Source organism: Triturus cristatus, chromosome 5_1, assembly GCF_964204655.1.
Source record: "Triturus cristatus chromosome 5_1, aTriCri1.1, whole genome shotgun sequence".
Classification (NCBI taxonomy): domain Eukaryota; kingdom Metazoa; phylum Chordata; class Amphibia; order Caudata; family Salamandridae; genus Triturus; species Triturus cristatus.
The window spans coordinates 100201702-100225406 of NC_140587.1; the positions used below are offsets into that span (position 1 = coordinate 100201702).

At 46.8% G+C, this 23705-nt stretch overlaps 1 protein-coding gene across 1 annotated transcript in view; it reads left to right on the plus strand.

The window, feature by feature from the left end:
- The first annotated feature begins 1209 nt into the window (after positions 1–1209).
- Positions 1210–23705, plus strand: part of LOC146830314 (testis-specific serine/threonine-protein kinase 4-like) — a 350041-nt gene continuing 327545 nt past the window's right edge. The window contains exons 1-2 of the mRNA XM_085603709.1: positions 1210–1333; positions 17877–18001. Of these exons, the coding sequence (XP_085459835.1) occupies positions 1210–1333; positions 17877–18001 (249 nt within the window). The remainder of the gene's footprint in view (positions 1334–17876; positions 18002–23705) is intronic.

Genomic DNA, 23705 nt, shown 5'->3' on the forward strand with positions numbered 1-23705 from the left:
TGCATGAACTATGGTTCTCCTGGCATTAGATGGTAACAGATCTATAACTTTCCTCAGGGTTTTCATGGCCCCATAGCTCTTCCTCACTACCTTCCGGATCTGATTGTCAAATGACTGTTTGGAGTCGAACCAGATTCCAAGATTTTTCACCTCTGATTTTGGGGGGGGGGAGACTTGGCCCAGTACTTCAGGCCACCAAGCAGATGACCATATGGTGGGTGTCTTGCCTACCACAAACACCTCTGTCTTATTCCCGTTTAGTTTGAGGCAGTGGTTTGACATTCAGTCTGTGGTCTTCAGGGAGGACATCAACTTCTGGGCTGACAATTTGCCGAGTGCAGGTTTCTGGAGGACGTTCCAGACTCCTGGAGGGGGTCACTGCTGCACCCAATATACAAAAAAGAGCCAAGTACTGACCCTAGGAATTATCGTATGATTGCCTTATTGGACATTGAGGGCAAGGCTTATGCAAGCACCCTTCTGGCGGAACTAGTAGATTGGGTTAGGAGAGAAGGTCTCCTCCATTCTACCAGACCGGGTCCTGATCAGGTGGTTCCACCATTGATAACATCATTGCCCTATCATACCTAGTACATCAAGCGGTGGCTCGCTGCACCCCGCCGCTTTTTGCTTGCTTCATCGATTATACAGCAGCTTTTGATGGCGTAGACCGCACCATCCTATGGCAGAAATTGGCACGTTGGAACGTCAGCCCGTCTCTGCTACAAGCCATTCGATCCCTGTATTCGCGAACCTGGGTGAGAATTAAACTCTACAGTGACTCCGCTACAGAAAAAATCGCCATGGATCACGGGCTAAAGCAAGGCTGCGTCCTTGCCCCGTTGCTTTTCAACTTATACACAGCGATATGGACAGTGCTCTGCATGGAGCCACTTTAGCGACCCCCAGGATCTGGCAAAATAAGATCCAGCTGATGCAATATGCCAACGACCTGGTCCTTTTGGATCATACCAAGATTGGTCTCCAAAAAGCATTGACAGCACTTTCTGAGTATAATTCCAAATATAAGCTGGGAGCCAATCCAACTAAATCCAAGATAGTGATCTTTGGACACTATTCGAAAAACAAAGTGGCAAAGTGGAGGCTGGGCCCCTGAATTGTGCACAATCGTATAACTATCTTGGGGTTTGGATCTGTGAAACTGGCCGCCCACGGGTCCACCGTCACAAGCTCCAGCAGAAAGGGAAAATGGTCATCTACGCTATCTGCAAACTTTACACCATCTTAGAAATCCCAACAACAACAGTTATTGAAAGAGTCTTGAGGGCAAAACTACTACCTTCCCTCAACTACGCGCTACAGGCGTTTCCAGGTAAATTCTCTCAGGATCTGGAAAAGATACATTGTGCAGCTTACAAAAAGTTATTTTGTCTACCAGCTTGCACCAGGAATACTTTAATTTGTCTGGAATTCAATCTCAATCGACAAACTTTAGAGGAATTAGCGGGTCTATAGCGAAATACTTTTATTTAACAACTACGGCACCAGAGCACTCAATGAAGGCTGTTATAAACTATATCTCTCAACAACCTAGCAATCCCTGGTCTACCAGCCTCGCCTCAGCCAAAGAACTTTTGCAACTAGCCACAGAGAATTGGGACTCCAACATGATTAAGTATACTACCATCAAAATAGCAATAAAAAAGCAACTACGATCATGCTCCCGTATGGACATTAAAACTCTGGTAACAAGAGGCTTTCACGAGACCCAAAGCTCCCCCCACATATCACTCGGTCTTAAACCACACCTTGCGAAGCCAGTGGGGAGACTAGCCCTGCACAGGATTCTTGCAGTCAGATTACATCCTTTCCCCCTAAAAGAACTGTACCCAACGGTGAAAGTAAGACCAGTCATCACGGAGTGTTGCCTCTGCAACTATAAACGAGAGTCGCTGGCTCATATCCTACTTCGCTGTCCCGCCTTGTGGCTAGTTCGCGAGACCCACCTTACGCCCATTCTCCTTCAACTGGGCACGCGCACAGCAAACGAGGCAGTCCCACTGCTATATTCATTGGACACTGTGAAGCCAACTTTCACACCCGCACAGCACTTATGGATAAGTCTCTATAGGCTGTCTGCGGCAATCATCTGGGTGAGGGGCCTACCTAGTTTGGCCACCACTGTAAGACTGACTTGGTGCGCCTAAAAGACTGTTATTATTTCCACTGTTTTAAACTAAAAACAGCAAAGGAGGTTTTATGAATATCTTGTGTATATATATGTATTCACTTTTATTTTTTTCTTATATATTGGTTGTTTTTGTATTGGTTTTTATTAACCACACAAAAAAAGAATTCATTCATTCTAACTCCACCCCTAAATTCAGCCCTTACACTCATCCTACCCCAACTTGAACTGTAATCTCTACTCTCATTCTAACCCCAGGCCCAACCTTAACCATGCACTAATTCTAACCTCAACCCTAAACCTTACACTCGTCCTGACCCAGACCCCTAACCCTTGCATTCCCCCTATCCTTTCCCCAACCCAAATCCCAACCATAACCCTTACACATATCCAATCCTCAATCCCAACTCTATCCCCAACTTTTACATTCACCCTAACCCCAACTCTAGCCCTAAGACTCATTCTAACCTCAATCCCTACCCTAACCCTTACTCTCATCCTAACTCTGACCCTACTCTAACCCTTACACTCATCATAACCCTAATTCCAACTCTAACTATAGTCCTTACACTCATCCTAAACCCGATCTCAATATAACTATAACTTTTACACTCATCCTAACCCCGATCCCAACCCTAACATTTACACTCATCCTAATGCCGAAAAACCTAACCCTTACATTAATCTGAATCAGAACCCCCACTCTAACCCTAACCCTTAGTGTGGTACTTTAGAATTTGGGACCGCATGGGAGACAGGGCCCTACCCCTGCCTCTTCCGGTATTAGCGAACTGCGAATGGCCAATGCGGTATGTACAAGTGCTTTGTATAACGTTTTAGCGATAAAAGCACTTTATATACGATATTACATTAACTTTGTGGGTCCCATCTTGGAGCGGTGGCCATCTTATGGTTGCCCTCACATAGGCTACACATTACAAGCAAGTACGGGCCTTTAGAATACATGTACTTTCTGTTTGACTTCTCTGTGACCTGTGCAGCTTGGCTCCGCTGCCCCAGGTCAGTCCGGTCTCACGAGCTCCCCATCCTCCGGCCACCTGTGATTAGCATCAGGGTTTGACACACCATAAAACCTTTTCATGTCACACAAGCCTCCGGCTAATCTCTTTCACACCTGACTCTTCCTGCTTTATGGCTTGTTTTACAAACAGGAGATGCCCGTGTTTATTGGGGCCTGTTGATATCTGATGTGGGATCTGAGCCTCGCTGGGTAAATAATTGTGGGCTGGCCTAACTGGAATGTGGGATGGTCATCATGACTCTGCCTTTTCGTTTGTAATGGATACATGTAAATGACCATATCGTAAAACAAGGAATGTGTGCCTGAAGCATGATATTTTGTATTTAAGGAGAAGCCCGTTTCTGTAATTTTAAGCAGTCTCCTGAGAACATGCATTGTGTTGTACTTCTCGGATACCTGTAATTGGTCTGCAGCCAATAAATCGATCTCTGACTTCACCCAGAAGACTCTGTGTTTCTGTAGGTCTGAAACAGGAAGAACCCGAAGTCTTAGGGTGTGTTCCCCTGCACCGCTGGGCTTAAAATTCCCAGTACTTCAGTTGGCGCCCAACTCGGGACGATTTCAGCGGTACCAGTCCAAGCCAGAGGTTTGTGAGGAGCGTCGTGTGAAAATTCCGGAGGAAGGCCGCCACTTCATCGACCCCTGCATGTCGACGTGGTCCGAAAGTCTTTTCTGCGAGGTTCTCCGTGTCCCGACGGCTACGAAGGACTGCTGCCCTGATTAATCGCCCTGTTTTGGACCCTTGACGATTTTGGTAGAGCGAAACAATCGAGAGAGTCTTCTGGTGACGCCATCGATCATCAATATTCAGTTAATGATAAGTGGAGCGTCTCCCAGTTTGTTTTGTATCCTTCGGGAATTTGGTATCCTTCGGGATCGCTTTGATTTGGAGCTTGCAAGTCCCAAAGCCAGAGGACTCGTGTATTCACGAGACTATCGTAATCAATAATCCTTTGAAGTTTGATACTAGACTAGTGAGCAAAGATGCCTGGTTATAGTGTATTTGGTAGATTGTTTTGTTTGGGTTGTGGACGGGATTTCCAGTTAGAGGATTCATGCCCGGTTCCTCCAATTGGAACTCCAACCTATGAGCTTTATGTGAAGCATGGCGTGGGCCCCATTGCATATAATGAAGTATGGATCCGATACACCAGAAAGGACGGTGTTTTAAAATGGCCCCAAAATGGTAGTTTCGATACCGATATTTTAGATAATTTGGAAGTTAAATTGTTTAAAAAGAAAGCCCGGCCGGCGATGTTTGATTTTTTCCGCCTATGGCGAAAGGAAGCCAAACAGAAGGAAATTAAGCTAGCGAAAAGGAATAAGAGAGAAAGAGGTATGTCAATGATGTAAGCAGCTGTGCAATTTAAAGATAATGAGGAGGAACAAATGAATGAACAGCTACATAGACAGCGCAAACTAGGGATCGATAAATGTTACCCTGTTTTGTCACCCCCTTGTACCAGATGAGACAAAAGAGAGAGAGAAAGATTCCCTAATGTCCCATTTGCTAAGTTCGCCACCCCCATATGCGCAAAATGCTACAGCGCCTCCACAGCTTGTAAATGTGCCGCCTCCAGTAAATATGCCGCAAGCCTTCCCACAGCCGCCAGCTCCTCCTCAGCTGGCTCCTATCCCTGCAGTGCAGCCCTCTCAAGGGCCTCCAGCTTTGTTACCTGTTGCCCCCGCGCTTCCTGCAACCTTGCCTAGCACATCAGCTGCCTTCCCTGGCGTTCCTTCTTACACTACCCAGGCACCTGTATCTGAATCCGCTTTTCTTCCCTCTGTCTATCCCCCCATTTTCGCCTCAACTTCTCCTTCAGCACGACAACGACTAGCTAATGTAGTTACTAGTTTAATGTCGCCTCTCTTTGGGTCATCTAGTGCGACCCCTGGTTTACAACGTAAGCAATTGCGCAGTCAGCTGCCTGATCCTGAAGATAAAAAGGTATTAGATCATATGGCGCGTAGGTGGATTATTTTTTCTTCACTCTATGATGTGGAGTCAGTTGTTAACGTTTTTCACCAATGGGATGCCCCGAAACAGAGGTATGTGTTCGAGAAAATGTGTGAAATCCTCTGTGAGGAATTGGATGATCATGGTAGAGATCCAAGCCCGCAGGAGTTGTGTCGAGTGAGATTCGATTTTGGAAAAGGTACGATTGTGGGCCCCGATGTAAATAAAGCAGTTGCGACCTTATTATCCTTGAGGAATGATGATTGTCAACAGTCGTTGTTTGAACAAGATTTCCCTGTGGGGAAAAAGGTAAAAGCGCGACAATACCCCATGAGAGAAGTCCCTCCGGTATGGAAGGAAGCCGTTGCGGCTGATGCCGCTAACAATATCGTTGCTATGCCTGCTCATTTTCAGCGTGTTTGGGTACATGTCCCATGGAAGCGTTCTGAGGTGTTAGCGCTTAAACAGACATTGCCTGATCCCCGTAAAAACCCTGCAGGATATTATAAGGAGTTATCACAAACTGCAGGATCATGTATCATGAATCTAGCTGACATAGATATGTTGTTTGGAAATGTTGTTCCACAGCCTTTGTGGGGATCAATTCGTAATGTAGATCACGATGCAGAACTAGGTGCTACATGGGCTAATATTATTGCCGCAGACACTAGACAAGTTGGTGGTGCAAAACCTGAGCCTCTGGTAGCAGAACTCCCTGGCAGAATTATTACATATATGAAAACTTTAATGCCCGCGATGCGCATGAATTGGGAAAAACTATCCGCATGTAAGCAGAAGAAAGATGAGACAGTGTCCGATTTCTTTACAAGGTTTGAAGAAACGTTTATCGACCACAGTGGTCAAGACATGAGCACTGAAGGTGGCCAACGGTTATTTGTGGATAAATTTGTGCAGAATCTACTTCCCGAGCTATGTAAGAAATTAAAAGATTCAGAAAGTTCTTGGGCTGTTTCCTCTTCAGCGCAAATACTGGCTACTGCACAGTATTATGAAAATCGAGATAAAGACGAGAAAGATAGGACAGACAAGAAAACAAAAGAACTGAAAACGAAGGTCCTTTTGCAGCAGGCTTACCCGCCACGTGGAGGACAGAATAATTATAGGCAAACCCAAGGTATCTATCACCAACCCCAACAATTTCAGAATAACCAGCAAATGAATGGGTATTATCAACCACGTATCCCTGTAGGTCCCAATCAATGTTCATATTGCAGAGAGGAAGGTCATTTTAAATATAGTTGCCCTAAATTAATGCAGCGTACTAGTAATGCGTATGGCGCAAGAGGTAGAGGTGGTCAGCAAGCTCCTAGAGGTAGAGGGCGTGGAAATGTTCCCCAGAACGCGCGTCCTCTTCCGCCTCAAAATACGATAAATAGCTTTGATCAGCAAGCTCATGCAACTGGTAATACAGCTCAGTACTATAATAATGACTATTATGCAGAAGACGACAATGTGGAAGGTAATGATTACTAGGACAGCCATAGACAGAAAGAGGGAGTTGTTTCAGTGCCAGTGGATCAGAGTGGACCATATGTTAAAGTGACTACAGCAGGTGTCACAGAGCCCTTTCTGATGGACACCGGTGCTGCAAAGAGTTCAATTATGCATTCAAAACTCCCTGGCGCGCCTTTGTCTGGCGAAATGAATGTTTCAGTAGGTTTTTCTGGCGCCCCAGTTAGGAACCCGATTTCTAGTCCTATGTCACTTTCTGTTGGACCTTGTGAGCTAAAAGCACCCCTCATCCTAACGACAGGTTGTGGTGAAAATCTGTTAGGATTAGATTTGCTAAAAAGATTGCATGCAACACTATATTGTTCTCCCTCAGGAGTGCAACTTACATTAGGTAAGAAAGTGATTTCCCCTATGTATTTGTCTAAGAATGCAATGCCGCCTGAATTGTCATCCCTTCCGGATGTCCTTTGGGCTACTGGTCCCAATGATGTGGGTCTTTTGGAAATACCGCCATACGTGGTCACTTTAAAGGCCAATGTCAGATTGCCACGCATTCCTCAGTACAAAATCTCCAATGAAGGTCAGAAAGCGTTGTTAGCAATTGTCAGTGATTTGATTAAAAAGGATGTCATTGAAGAAACAAGAGGCAACGTTTGCAATAGTCCTGTTTTACATGTCTTAAAACGAACGGACCCTTCACAGCCACCTGTGTACAGATTTGTGATTGATCTTAGAGAGGTTAATAAGATTGTTGTGCCACAGTTTCCAGTTGTCCCTGATATAACTACCTTGCTAACTATGATTCCAGCTTCCGCTGCATGGTTCTCAGTGATCGATTTAAAGAATGCTTTCTTTAGCATCCCAATTGCAGAGGAGAGCAGAGACATATTTGGCTTTAGTTTAGGAGGCCGAAGCTTCCGCTTTAAACGCGCTCCCCAGGGCTACTGTGAAAGTCCATCAATATACAGCGAAGCCTTAAAATCGCAGCTTGATGCACTAGTTTTACCGAGTGGCGCTATCCTCATTCAGTACGTTGACGATTTACTAATCGCCGCGGATACTGAAAACATTTGCAAAGAAGCTACATTGTCCTTGTTGCACCATTTGTCTGCCTCTCATCATAAAGTGTCTCCCTCCAAATTGCAATATTGTCGACAAGAAGTGACCTACTTAGGTCATCTCTTATCGAAGGAGGGAAGTAAACTGACCCCAGAGCGAATTCAAGCCATTGCACAGTTGAGTGTGCCCAGAACACAGAGAGAAGTGCGTGCTTTCTTGGGCATTACTTCATACTGTAGGCACTGGATACCAAATTTTTCTTTGCTGGCAAAACCTTTGTTAGCACTAACGTGTAAAGACACACCGAATCCTATCCCATGGTCTGACGAGTGTCAGAAAAGTTTTTGGGAATTGCGAAATGCATTATGTTCAGCTCCTGTGTTGGGTACCCCTGACTACAGCAAGCCTTTTACATTGTATGTTCACGAAAAAGATGGTTGCGCATTATCAGTGTTAACACAGCCTTTTGGCGACAGACCGCGTCCATGCGCATATTTTTCGTCAACCTTGGACCCTGTAGCTAGGGCATTGCCAAGTTGTCTGAGAGCTACAGCTGCAGCAGCTATGTCTATTCGACAGTCTGCTGGACTAGTGATGGATAATACATTAATTGTAATGGTTCCACATGCTGTGGACACATTACTAAACAGGACCAAGACACAGCACTTAACTAGTGCGCGATTGTCAGGATATGAACTGACACTGTTAGCAAATCATATACACATAAAAAGATGCAACACGTTGAATCCAGCTACATTATTGCCAATTCCAGCAGACCTAGATGAGGTTGAGCAACATGATTGTCTGTTCAGAACAGAAGAAGAGACAAAAGGGAGAGTGGATCTTAAAGATACTCCCCTGACTGAATGTGATGGTACCTTATGGGTGGATGGTTCGTGCTTCAAGCTTCCGAATGGTGATACGACTGCTGCGTATGCTATCACGACTTTGCACACGATTGTTGAAACTGCACGAGTGCCACATAATTCGGCTCAAGCAGCAGAATTGATTGCCCTTACAAGAGCATGTGTGTTGTCTGAAGGAATGAAAGTGAACATATATACCGACAGCCAGTACGCCTTTGGCGTGGCCCATAGTTTTGGGCGATTATGGAAGGAACGTGGGTTCCTGACTTCGCATGGAGCTAAAATTCAGAATGGCAAGTTGGTGAATGATCTCCTTGAGTCACTGACCCTACCGTTACAAGTTGCGATTATGAAATGCAGTGCGCACAAGAAAGTCACTGATGATGTTGGTCATGGTAATGCGTTTGCTGATGAAATCGCGAAAGAAACAGCAAAAGATGTGAAGACTCGAATGTATGTTGCAGGCCCTGCAAGATGGGTTGGTGATGTTGGAATGTGTGAAAACACGATAGAGAGTGTGAAGTCCCTTCAGGCGGACGCCACAGAGAAAGAGTTGAGTAAGTGGAGAGAAAGTACGGGTAAGTTGGATGAGAATGGTTGTTGGGTTGATTTGTCAGAACATCGGCGATGGTTGTTACCTGATGCATATGTGCTTCCAGTGGTTACTATGGCACATGGAATGGCACATATCAGTATGAAAGGAATCTGTAAGTTGTTGGCTCCAGTATGGCAGAATGCTGGAATTCCCAAGTGTGCAGAGAATGTGGTCAAGAATTGTATGGTATGTTTGAAACACAACCCTGGTAGGGGAACCTCAACTCCAGCTGGTCATTTTGCGCCTCCATCATATCCATTTGAAGTTTTGCAGCTAGATTTTATCCACATGGAAAGGTGCAACAACCTGAAATATGTATTGGTTGTTGTTTGCGCTTTTTTCAAAATGGATAGAAGCATATCCCCTAAAAGACAACACTGCTTTATCCACAGCCAAAGCCCTTGTGAAAGAATTTTTCCCTAGGTTTGGAATGCCAAGAATGGTGTGGAGCGATAATGGGAGTGAGTTTGTGGGTCGAGTAATGAAGAATGTGTGTGAGGGGCTAGGGATAAAGCAGAAGTTCCACGCTGCAAACCACCCCCAATCAGCTGGATTAGTAGAGTGCTACAATGGCACTCTGAAGCTAAAACTAGCCAAAATCCAGGCGAGCACCGGTCTTAAATGGCCTGACGCTCTGCCTTTAGCACTCCTATCCAACAGAATGACCGTACACTCACGAGTGGGACTTAGCCCATATGAAATCATTTTTGGCCGCCCAGCCAATGTATGGGGTGTGCCAAGACCGACGAAATTCAGCGAAATCGAACATCCAGTACTGCTTGATTATTTATACGAATTGACGGCTAAATTGCGTGTTTTACACCAACAGGTGCATGATACTCTCCCCCAGGCCTCTGAAGATCCAGGACACCCTATCGACCCTGGCACGTGGGTTCTCATCAGAAACTTCCAGCGAACGAGCAACGATGAGCCCCGTTGGATTGGCCCTCACCTCGTACTTCTGTCTACAAGATCAGCTGTTCGAGTAAAGGGGAAAAAGAATTGGATCCACGGCACCCACATCAAGAGGATCCCTTTGCCTCTACCATATGACCAGTGGGTCCAGGAGGGTATCGGCGATTCTGAAACTGACACCGTACCTCGTTTTGTACCATTCAGTGATGCACGCGTAAGAGGCACAACTTCAGCACAAGAAAGTGACGATATTTTGCAAGAAGCTGTGCCACCGTCAATTCGATTGGACACCACAGAGCCTGAACTCTTGTTTCAAGACCAGACAGTACCTGGCAGACACCGCTATAATTTGAGGCCGAGACCAAGGCCTATGGACAAATAAAGATTCCCTTCCCTTACTATTTTTTTGATATTATAGCTCTCCCATCTGAAGGACTTTCTTGATTTTTGTTTTTCGAACCACCATCCGGGTTCAGCCGCAGGGTCGCGGTGCCAAGACTTTGGGGTACAGGCCGAAGACGTTAGGTCAACGGTTCTGGTTGGTCTAGGGCGTTCCCTGGACCGACAGGCGTACTCCTTAGCAGAAGATACTCACCCGCCGCGAGCGGCCCGATTAGAGGATGGAGTTTTTCAAGATAGAGAGACCCGCTGAGGAAATGAACTTTAAAACGAGAATATGTAAAATATTGAAGAGCAAACGTTTTGTATTTTTATGTTTGTTTATACTATGTAGTATGATAGTGTTTACTGTAGGATTTGTATTCTTCTCCTCTCAAGAGCCCATTGCACCCACTGTACAGCCTATACCTCCTCCTACTGTCTCCTCACACTCTTTCCACCCTCTGCCTGAACACGAACAAGCTAGACGATCAGAGTTTGTAAACAACTCATTTATTCAGCTCCTGCACCAACACCAACTAGTCATGAATACAACCAATTGCTGGGTGTGTGGGTTAATGCCACATACCATTAATAAGGGTATTCCTTATCTAGTGCTGCCGTTTAGTTACAATGGATCGTCGTGGGCATTCCAGACCATGTTCCTTTTTGCATTAGATGCCTACTCCCCGCGACAACCGCGTTCCATTAGACCTAGCACAAACAATAAGGCCTTAATGAAAGGAGTCGCCGATATGAGCAGAGATATCGACGCGTACTCATCCATTCCCAAGGAGGAATTGCGACCTTATGTAGGTTGGAACACGACGGGGTATAGCATCAGTCTGGGTGAAAGGCAGCGAAAAATTTCATCCCCAATTTGGGTCGTACCCCACATAGGTCGATTCTGTTTACAAGGTAATGGTCAGAATCCAAGAGCTCAACTGGGGAAAAGTGACTGTACTGAAACGTACACTTTCCCATCACAGTTTTCCCCTGCGTTTTTGGCTGCCAAGGGTACATATTTTGTCTGCAATGACCGAGCATATACATGGTTGCCCCCTGATTTCTCGGGCACATGTTATATTGCAAACTTGCTACCGCCAACATTCACTGCTGCCTCTGATTACCACAAGACCAGAGTGGTAAGAGGCGTGATTAGTAAGGAGGATACTGCCGGTCAGGAAGCAGGAGACTTCTTTTTGGGTTTCCTGCCGTTTTGGGGACCGATTGTCAATAGTAGGAACCTGAGACAACTGACTCGTGTGGTTGAATCCACTGTTAATGTTACGGCTGGTGCCCTTGGTAATTTGACAGCTGAGCTCCAAGCGGATCGCCTCATGACTTTGCAGAACCGCATGGTTCTAGACGTCATACTTGCAGACCGCGGTGGGGTATGTAAGGTCATCCAATCTAGTTGTTGCATTTTCATACCGGATAACGCTCCAACAGTGTATCAAGCCATCTCCAAACTGCATAAAATATCTGAATCTATTCATGTGGATAAGGGAGATTGGTCACTGGTGGGGTGGTTCTGGGAACTGATATCTGCCTGGGGCTGGAAGATTCTGATGGTCATTGGAATGATCTTAGCCATTCTTTTCCTGTTTTGTCTGTGCATACAGTGTGCTCCTGCGATATGTGGCCTCTGTGCTACATTATGTGTAAGGAAACCTGTATCAAGGGACGAGCTAAGTAATAGGATGATGCTACAGCAACATCTCCATGACTTCATGAATATTGACCTAGACTCGGATTGATGTGAGTATAGTTATTGCCTATGTAAGGGCAAAAGGAGGGTCTGTGGTACTTTAGAATTTGGGACCGCATGGGAGACAGGGCCCTACCCCTGCCTCTTCCGGTATTAGCGAACCGCGAATGGTCAATGCGGTATGTACAAGTGCTTTGTATAACGTTTTAGCGATAAAAGCACTTTATATACGATATTACATTAACTTCGTGGGTCCCATCTTGGAGCGGTGGCCATCTTATGGTTGCCCTCACATAGGCTACACATTACAAGCAAGTACGGGCCTTTAGAATACATGTACTTTCTGTTTGACTTCTCTGTGACCTGTGCAGCTTGGCTCCGCTGCCCCAGGTCAGTCCGGTCTCACGAGCTCCCCATCCTCCGGCCACCTGTGATTAGCATCAGGGTTTGACACACCATAAAACCTTTTCATGTCACACAAGCCTCCGGCTAATCTCTTTCACACCTGACTCTTCCTGCTTTATGGCTTGTTTTACAAACAGGAGATGTCCGTGTTTATTGGGGCCTGTTGATATCTGATGTGGGATCTGAGCCTCGCTGGGTAAATAATTGTGGGCTGGCCTAACTGGAATGTGGGATGGTCATCATGACTCTGCCTTTTCGTTTGTAATGGATACATGTAAATGACCATATCGTAAAACAAGGAATGTGTGCCTGAAGCATGATATTTTGTATTTAAGGAGAAGCCCGTTTCTGTAATTTTAAGCAGTCTCCTGAGAACATACATTGTGTTGTACTTCTCGGATACCTGTAATTGGTCTGCAGCCAATAAATCGATCTCTGACTTCACCCAGAAGACTCTGTGTTTCTGTAGGTCTGAAACAGGAAGAACCCGAAGTCTTAGGGTGTGTTCCCCTGCACCGCTGGGCTTAAAATTCCCAGTACTTCATTAGACTGATCCTAACTCCAGCAAAAACCCTTACACTCATCCTAACCCTGACCCCAACCCTAATACTAACAGTTACTTTCATCCTAAACTGACCCCAACCCTAACCCTTACTTTCATCCTTACCCCAACCTCAGCCCTAACCCATACACTCATCCTACCCCAACCCCCACCTCCAAACGTTACACTCACCCCAACCGCAACTCTAAACCTAATCCTTACAATAATCCTATCCTCAACTCCAACCCTAACCCTTACACTCATCCTACTCTGACCACACCTCTAAACTTAACCCCTACACTCATCTTAACCCGTGCCAACTCTAATCTTATACTCATCCTACCTAACCCTTGCATTCATCCTAACCCTGAACCTCTAAACCTTACACTCATCCTAACCCCAATCTCAACTCTAAGCCTAACCTTTACATTCATCCTAACCCTGACTCTAACTTTAACCCTAACCCTAGCCTTTACACTTACATTCAATCTAACCCGAACCAACCCTAACACTCATCCACACCCCCACTTCAACCCTAACCCTTACACTCATACTCACCAAGTCTAACTCTAACACTCTTCCTATCCCTTAAACCAACTGTAACCCTTAAGTTCCCTCTAAACCTGACCCTTAAGCCTTACACTAATCCTAACCCCAACCTTAACTCCAATCCTAACCTTAACCCTTGCATTCATCCTAACCCCTTTCCCAACGCTAATCCTTATCTTTATCCTAACCCCTACCCAACCCTCACCCTTAAACTCATCATAACCCCTACCCCAACCCTTACTTTCATTTATCCTATCGCGACCCAAATCTAACCTGAACCCTTACACTCATCCTAACCTCAACCCTAACCCCCACACTCATCCCAGGCCTGATCCCAACTCTAACCCTTATTTTAACCCAACCCCAATCTTACACTCATCCGATCCCCAACCCCAACTGTATCCCTAATTTTCACATTCATCTTAAGTCTAACTCTGATCCTAGCCCTTGGACTCATTATAACCCCAACCCTAACATTCATCCTAGCCGACCCCAACTCTAAACTTAACCCTAATACTCATCCTAACCCTTGCAATCATCCTAGCTCTCACACCAACTCTAACCCTAACCCTCACAGTCATCCTAACCCCATCCTCAACTCTAACTAAAACCCTTGTACTCATCCTAACCCTGACCCAACCCTAACCTTTACACTCATCCTAATGCTGAACCCAACCCTAACCATCACTTTTATCCTAATCCTCAATTCTAGCACTTACATTCATCCTAACTCGACCCGACTCTAACTTTTTTCAACAAATATACAGTACTGTGTGAGATACAGTACATTGGCATGGCTGTGAGTACATTTAAACCAGTTATAGAAACAGTGAAAACCACTACACCTATAGTCAGGGCGACCGAACTCCGGGTAGTTTCAAGGTGCATCGCACAATTCAGTATCCATGAGCACATCAACACTACTCCATTAGGGCAGATGGCACAGATGCCATTCAAGTACGCCTGGTAGGGTCCCCAGATGTCCCCGGGCAGCTGCCCATTGGGAGCAGCTCACGTTAGGTTATGTTATGTTAGCCGGATTAATAAAACGCAACAGCTGCCTCGGCTAAGAGGCGTCCCGGCGATAAGCAACGGCAGAGCGAAACAAGGAAAAGAAATAAAGAGGGCCTACAGGGAGGGGAACAAAAATGTCTTAATAGCTTTCCTAAACTGGAGGAAGTTGGTGAGCTCCCGAATGTGAACCGGCAGAGAGTTCCACAACAGGGCCGCTCTATGCCGGAAGGAGCGTCCACCGGCGCGAACTTTCCTGACCCGAGGAACCGTGACTAGACATTGTCCCATAGAGCGAAGAGGTCGCCTAGGGATATACGGTGAAAGAAGATCAGATAAAATGCAAGGGGAGGCCAGCTTCAGAATTTTAAAGGCAAAGCAAAGTGCCTTGAACTCAATACGCCTGGCCACCGGCAGCCAATGAAGCCGTCGAATGGCACTAGTCACTGAGCAGGGTCTACGTAAGCCCAGGATGGATCTGACAGCCGCATTCTGGACTCTCTGAAGCCGCTGTATCTCAGACTTATTAACTCCTAAATACAGCGAGCAGGCGTAGTCAAGCCTCGACAAAATCAAGGCCTGGACGACGGTCTGCCTGGTAGAAGCATCAAAAAAGGCCAGGATGGGCTTCAGACCACGAAGAAGGCCAAAACAAGTGCCAGCCACCTTCTTCGTCTGAACCGCATAGTTGAGTGTGCTGTCCATCCAAACCCCCAAGTTCTTTACTACCGGCTTAGGGGTAGGTGCCACACCCAAACTAGCAGGCCACCACCGGTCGCTTCAGTACTCATGGTTCCCCCCCACCAACAACACCTCCGACTTGTTAGAGTTTAGCTGTAAACAGTTGGCAGTCATCCACTCAGCAACGGCAGAGAGGTCTCCCTGAAATTTTCTGGCGTCCTCCTCGTGGTCGCTCGAGAGGGCCACCACCAACTGCGTGTCGTCGGCGTAGCAAACCATGGTCAACCCCCTACTCCTTGCCACCTCCGCCAGAGGTTGTACGTAAAGATTGAAGAGCAGGGGGCTCAGGGACGAGCCCTGTGGGACCCCCTGACCAATAGGGAAGATGCCAGAGGCAAAAGGGGGGGCGACTACCTGAAAGGTCCTATCAGCCAAGAAGGAGGCCAGCCAACCAAGAGCTGTCCCAGAGATCCCGGCCTCAGAGAGGCTCTTCAACAGGATTGCATGAGATACAGTATCGAACGTGGCACTGAGATCCAGCAAGATCAGTGCCGACATCTGCCCTGCATCCAAAGCTGCCCAGAGATGTTCAGTGACGGCCAGAAGAGCAGACTCCGTACTGTGGCCGGGTCGGAAGCCATTTTGGGACACATCAAACATCTGATGAGCTGTAAAAAAATCTGTGAGGAGAGAGGTAATGTATGCCTCTGTGATTTTAGCAGCCCAGGGAAGCAAAGAGATGGGACAGAAGCTGTCGGGCTTCCGAGGGTCTAAAGAGGGTTTTTTGAGTAAAGGGAGGACCTTGGCCTGTTTCCAGGCCATAGGCACAACTGCCTCACGCAAAGATCCATTGATTACTTCTTCTAGAGGATAAATGATAGAAGGTAGTATTCTTTTAAATTGATCAGGCTTCAAGGGATCAGCCGGAGATCCTGATTTGACCTTATCGCAGAGTGTCAGAAGCACTTCTCGGGTGATAGAAGGAAAAAATTCAAAAGACCCGTGATTGGAGTTGCTAGAGGGCTCAGAGAGGCCTAGAGGGACCGTAGGAAAGTTATGATAGATAGCCTTAACTTTCTCAATGAAATAATTAGCCAAATCTTCACACTGTAAGTTGGAAGAGATCCCTGCGCCTACATCATTCTTCTGAGTCTTGAGCCCTGTCACTATTGAGAAGATGGTCTTAGCTGGGTTAGGGCTGGCCCGAATCTGTTCGGAAAAAAAGGCCGCACGCTCTGCATGAAGGGCCCTATGATAGCGCTTTATAGCTGCGCGATACAGTGCCTTAGAGGCTGGGTCATAATTCCGACGCCAGGCTCTCTCCAACCTCTTACCCTGCTTGCGCAGGCCACCCAGCTTAGCATTATACCAAGGATTGGGCTTCTTAACCCGATTCCTCGTGGGCCTAGCGGGTATAAGAGCGTTCAGAGCTTGCAGGATCCAATCCGAAAAGATGGAGTAAGCCTCATGCGGATCAGCCAGAAGGACCGGCGAGGTTGCTACAAGATGATCTTGAAATTGCTCCCAGCTCAATTAATGCCACGGACGCTTGATAGAGGAGGTATTTACTGGTGTACATATAGGCCGGACATCGTAAATCACCATAGTGACTAGAAAATGGTCTGACCAGTCTATAGGGTCTGGGACAAGAACCTCAGACGATAAAATGTTTGTGAAAATGGGATCAAGTAGGTGTCCAGCCACATGGGTGGGGCCGGGAACCCGTTGCACAAGCTGACAGGCCATAAGGTCTGCCAGGAACGATGCTATAGTTGGGTCAAGAACATTTTCTAGATGTAAATTAAGGTCGCCTATAATAGAGAAATTAGGGGCATTAACTGCTAAGGTGCTAAGTACGTCAGGTAGAGTAGCGCGGAACTCTGTAGAAGGACCTGGGGGGCGATAAATCAATAATCCAGACATCGTATAATTACAGTTAAAAGCTAATTTAAAAGAAGCGCACTCACAGTCGGCGACAGTCTGTTCAATAAAAGTGCAGGAGAACTTAGATTTAAAAATAACTGCAATGCCACCTCCTCTCCTGGGTCTGTTAAGTGCATGCATCGCGTAGCCTACCGGGAGAGCAAGTACCCGCTCCGTCACTGTATCCTCCGAGAGCCAAGTCTCAGTAAGGAACAGAATGTCAGGTGACCTGTCCTCCAGGAGACAATAAACATCAGTGAAGTGTTTAACTAGCGAACGACAGTTCAACAAACAGACCCGCACCGAGGAACGGGGCGTGGAGTTGCTAGATTTGCCCAGAGCTACGGGTGAAAAGCAACAGTACGTGCATCTAAGAGAGCCTTCAGAGTCAACCGGCCGAGGCTGGAGGCACCTTACCACCTGCTTCCCCATAGCACACAGCTCAGACCGGGAGTATACATACCTTGGTCTTAGCGGACTATCAACAAGATCTACAACCGGCACCGAGCCGGCGCGGACGGGCGCAGACGGGCTTGCCTTTGGCGCGCCTTCGGCGTGCCGCCGGCGCGCCAGCTGCGCATGTCCGCTGCGCGGCCGGATACCTATCATGTTCTTGATGAGGAAGCGGAAGTGCGGTGGGGGGGAGGAGCCACGTCTCTGTACCGGACTGGCAATCCGCCGAACCCAGAACTAAAGTACCGGGCAGAGGGGCAGCGCGAAGTGTCAGGGAAAACAGATGCGTGCAAGTAAGCCTCTTTTTAATTGTGTGCAAATGCAGACTATGTGCTGCAGTACGCCATATCATTGTGCCATTTCATTAGCGTCGGTAGCGGGCCGCGGGCCCAGACCATCACCATCCTACACCTCACAAGCAATAGGCTAAGAGCTACCAGACACCTAACTCCGCCCCATACCTCTTTATCATATCCCAGCAGCGCCAATAGAGGCTCTGGCTCCAATGTGTCACTAGTGATCGCCCCCAGTTCCTGGAACAATGCCTGCCCAAACCTCTGGACCCAGGGCAAAACCAAGCACAAATCCTGCGTCCTCTTCATTGCAGTGCAGGCAGCCCGCACTGTCGCGCAGCCCATATCTGAATAGGCGGGCCGGGATGGAGTGCATCCTATTTATGTATTTGAAGTCTGCGTCCGCTTTTCGGTGAGACAGTCTTTACAACCGAACAGCAATACTGCCATTGATTATCGCTGATATTAATCCCCAGGTCCCTCTGCCATTCTAGCCTGACTTTTGCAACCCTCAGCCTTCGTGCCTCCTGGGCAACCTTCATCCTAACCTTGACCCCAGCCCTAACCATTACACTCATCCTGACCTGAACCCCACCTCTGACACTAACTCTTACACTTACTCTAACCCCAGCCCCAACTTAACCCATACATACATCCTACCCCGACCCTAATTCTAAACCTAACATAATGTGTGTATTTGTAAACATAACGTGTATTTGTAAAGCACACATTCACCCAAGGGTATCTTGGCGCTGAATAACCGATGTATAGTGTTAACCTACTCAATGGTACTCATTTTATCTAACTCAGGAAGATGAATGGTTGAGTGTGCCCGCCGGGATTTGAACCTGTGACCATGAGGTTGAACACAGGCCCCTACAGTGTATGCATTAGTCCACTAAGCCACCAGACACTCACCCACCAACCCCTGCACTCATCCTTACCCCAGCCCAAAACTATACCCTTAACACTCATCCTAACCCCAAGCTCAACCCTAACCTATACTCATCCAATCTCTACCCTAACCCTTACACTCATACTAACTCTGATCCCAACTCTAATCCTAGCCTTAACCCTTACCTTCATTCATACTTCAACCGTAACCCTTACTCTAAACTAACACCAACCCTAACTCTTATGCTCATCCTAACCCCAACTCTAAACCTAACCCTTACTTTCATTCTAACCCTGATCCCAAATTTAACCCTAATCCTAGACTCTACATTTACACTCATCCAAACCTCGACCTCAACTATAACACTCATCCTAACCCCAACCCTAACCCCTACACCCATTCTAATCCCAGCCTTAACCCTTACACTCATCCTAACCCTAACACCAAATGTAACCCATTTACTCATCCTAACCATAGACCCCAATATTTACACCTATCCTACCCTAACTCTAAACCAAACCCTTACAGTCATCATAATGTCAACCGTACTCTAACCCTAACTATTCCACTTATCCTAATCCTGATCCCTAACCTAACACTTACACTCATCCTTAACCCAAACCTAACCCGTACACTTTTCCTAACCCCAGCTCTAACCTTAACCTTCATCCTAGCTAAACCCCAACCCTAATCCTCATTTTAACCCAATCCCAACATTAACCTCTACATCATCCAAACCCTGACCCCAGCTCTGACCCTTACCCATACACTCATCCTAACACCAACCTCAACCCTAATCCTAACCCTAACCCTTGCCTTCACCCTAACCCCTACCCCAACCGTAACCCTTAACTTTGTCCTAACCCCGATGCAGCCCTAAATGTACGCTCTTTCTAACTCCGACCCCAACCCTAACCTTTACATTTATCCTACCCGATCCCAACTCTAAACCGAACCCCTAAACACATACTAACGTCAACCCCAACACTAACCAAAACCCTTACACTCATACTAACCCTGATCCTAACTGTAACCCTTACACTGATCCTAAGTCCGAACCCAAACTTAATCCTTACACTCATCCTAACTCCAAACTCAACTCTAACCCTAACCTTCATCCTAATCCAATCTCAACCCTAATACTCATCCTACCCCAACCTTAACCTTTACGCTCATTCTAAACCTGACCCCAAGTCTAACCCTAACTCTTACACTCACTCTAACCCAACCCTAAACCTAAGCCCTATGCTAAGTCTAACTGTTACACTTATTTTACACAACCCCAATTCTAACCACAATCCTTACACTCATCCTAACCCTAATCCCAAACCTAACTCTAACACTAACCTTCAACCTAACCCAACCACAACTCCAACACTCATATTACCCCAACCCCAAACTTAACCCTTACATTCAACCTAACCCAACCCCAACTCTAACACTCATTCTACCCCAACCCCAAACTTAACCCTTACATTCAACCTAACCCAACCCCAACTCTAACACTCATCCTACCCCAACCCCAAACTTAACCCTTACATTCATCTTAACCCAACCCCAACTCTAACACTCATCCTACCCCAACCCCAAACTTAACCCTTACATTCATCTTAACCGAACCCCAACTCTAACACTCATCCTACCCCAACCCCAAACTTAACCCTTACATTCATCTTAACCCAACCCCAACTCTAACACTCATCCTACCCCAACCCCAAACTTAACCCTTACATTCAATCTAACCCATCCTCAACCCAACACTCATCCTACCCAACCTCGACTCCCAACCCTAACCTTCACACTCATCCTAACCCCAATGACATCACCCGTCTTACATTCATCCTAGCCACAACCACAACCCTAACCTTTGAAATAATCCTAACCCTCGCCACAACCCTGACACACTCTTCCTAACTCCGACTCCAACTCTAACCCTAAATTTTGCCTTCATTCTAACCCCAGCTTCACAGACATTTCCAACACGTTTTCTATGATACTGTTTTCTATGCATATTTCTTCCCACAATTATTTTCACTTAAAGCATTTCTCAATAATTATACTTCTGTTCAAAGTAAGAATTTAAATCTGAACAAGAATCTCAGAAGGTAACCAGAAAGTACCACGGATTGGAGGGACCCTCTTCTTCTCTAAGAGGACCTCAGACAGCTCCCTCCTGGGGATGTTTACTGTTTTCATATCTGCAGCAACTCCCTTTTCTCTGCTTACTCATGATTAGAGCTGGGCGGAATCTCCACCCGGTAAGAGAAGCGCAGGAAATATGGCTGCCGTGTTTCTCCCGCCCTCAGAGTGGACTTGGGACTGATCCGCTGCTCCTCGGGCAGAAAGGAAGCCGAAAGCATAGTTTTTATTTGAATTTTTAATAATTCTTTTTATTATCATCAACAGCCGACAGCACAGTTAGAAACACTGTAAGGAGTTGGACAATAGATACATTGCCGGTGCCCCTGACAGTGCATTTGAAGGAAATGTCCCTGTGGGCAGCACCCACTTGCAGGGCCTTCCTGATGATCTGGCACACACAAGCTCACCCTCTGGGACAGTCGCCTTGAAGAGCACTGTACTCAACTTCATGTAATTACCTTTAAGGTAATAATGCAGTGTGGCCACTGGCAATGCTGGAAGGCAAACTGAACTCCTCATTCCTCACTTCCCGGAGTGAGCAGTTCTTCTGCAGGGCTTTTTGCCTCCATCAGTCTGGGGCAGGTGGATGCAAGAATCCTGGAAACAGAGGGACTGTCCACTGTTTCGCATCCGCGTACCACAAATGGGAAGGATTTCATCCACTCCTTTGTATGACCCACAGTTGGTCACTTTATGCCTATACTTGCACGCTGAGGGAAGATGAGTTCTTGTAAAGGGGTGGCATTGATAGCTACTACATTACTGCTGAGGGGTTAAATGCTATCCTTGCCCCAGTGTCCCCCTAAGGAACAATCCGGCTTCCGTAGAAATAAGACTGCCAACAAATCAAACATTGATGTTTGTAATCACTGCATAATATCCTACATTTCTAATAGGATGAACGTGATAGTCGCAAAGGGGCACATTTATTATATTTTCATGTAAACGCACTTTGCTGTGCTGTGTGTGAATGAGAGCAGGAGAGTGCTAGGTCTACAAAGATAGGACACTGCTCTCTTTCCAAGCCCTGGCACACTTCCTGTCTGCCTGGCGGGACGCAAACACCTCTGTAGTGTAGTGTGTGTGCATGAGTTTAGCACAGATCACGTAGTGGAAGGGTACCTTTCAGTACAACATACAATGCTAGGACATTCTTTTCACACTCTATATATGTGCTGCACAATGCAGCACTAATGCAAAGTTGGAAAAGTTTGGAGAAAGTCAAATGCTAGTAGATAGGGTTTTGCGTCAAAAACTATGAGTGGCTATATAGTAATGCCCTGTACCACCCATGGGATACCCCTTAACACAAAGTAGCACCTCCTGACCCGCACACACATATCCCGAAGCCACACCACATGCCCGAGTGACACACCCCGTTGACAGTTGAAGCGCCACAGTCCGGCTGCCTGACCCGGCTGCTAGGGTGCCCGCGGCCCACCTCCGCCCTGCCAGCGCACCCACCACCCACACCTGGGCTGGTGTCTAATTGCTTCCTCCCTCCCAGTTTTGTTATTGTAGAGGTACACACACTTACCGATCCATGGCTAAAGACTCATTCTGCACAGGCCACAGCCCAGCTCCACATGGTCCACGCGCTCCATTCAGAGCCTGTGAGGGCGACTTCAAGGCCTGGTCCACCAGACCCATTACTTACTGGACTATGGAGCTGGACTCACCGATTATCACAACTATAAGTATTCTTTTTTGCCTGTAAGCATGTAAACATGATAGTTTGAGTAAGAACAAAAAAAAGAAAACGCCTCAATAAAAAGTTCCTTAAAAAGACACAGAGTAGCACAAAGCAGCAAAGAGCATTAGTTGGTATTAGTTTAACGCACCTAAGTTTTTCACTAGAAAGTCAATATCAAAGCCAACACTTTGCACTGGTTAGTGTCACTTTTGATGACTGTGCACTGGTGCAAAGTGTTGATAAATGTGGCTCTGAGTTTTGTTCATCCATTCCATGTGAGTCGTTGCAGCTTTGCACAATGCGGCATGGCTGATGCCAGATAGGGTTGTCATGGATTGTTTCACACCCTGGTACTGCGCCAGCGGCATATTGTAATGGCCGGGACTTCTCAGCATCACCATCTGATGGCTGGAGAGCTTGTCATTCACCTGAAAGCTCTAGAAGCTTCAATGGACCTTCCATGGAACCCATTGCATTCTCTGCTCATCACCATGGGGACCAGAACACATCAAACAGTGGAAGTGTAGACTTTGGAAATCTCAGTGGCCATGCCCTGGGAGAGTGCTGGGGGCAATTTTTGAGAACCCATGGTGGTGGAACAGCACAAACATGCCTAGTCCGCTCCCCATCCACGTTCATCTGGCTTAGGAAGATTGAGGAGTGTGCGCTTTCGCGACACCGCTTGGAGATCTGCGCCTTTCTCCCGTACACTTGCCATTTCCTCTCTGGGGGTCTGGCGCCCCGGTGCGTGCCTTCGCCTTCTGTATGGCTGCCAGCTGAGCATGTGCTTCCCTCACCATGAAGAGCGGCCGTAGGAAGCAGGTGGACCACACTCTGATCGAACCCGTCCGGGAATGCAAAAGCAATGGCTACCTTCTCTCCTCCAAGAAGATTGGATCTGGGGCCTTTTCGAAGGTCTACCTTGGCTTTGCTACTCACGAAAAGTTGGTGCAGAACTACAAGCTGGCATCAGA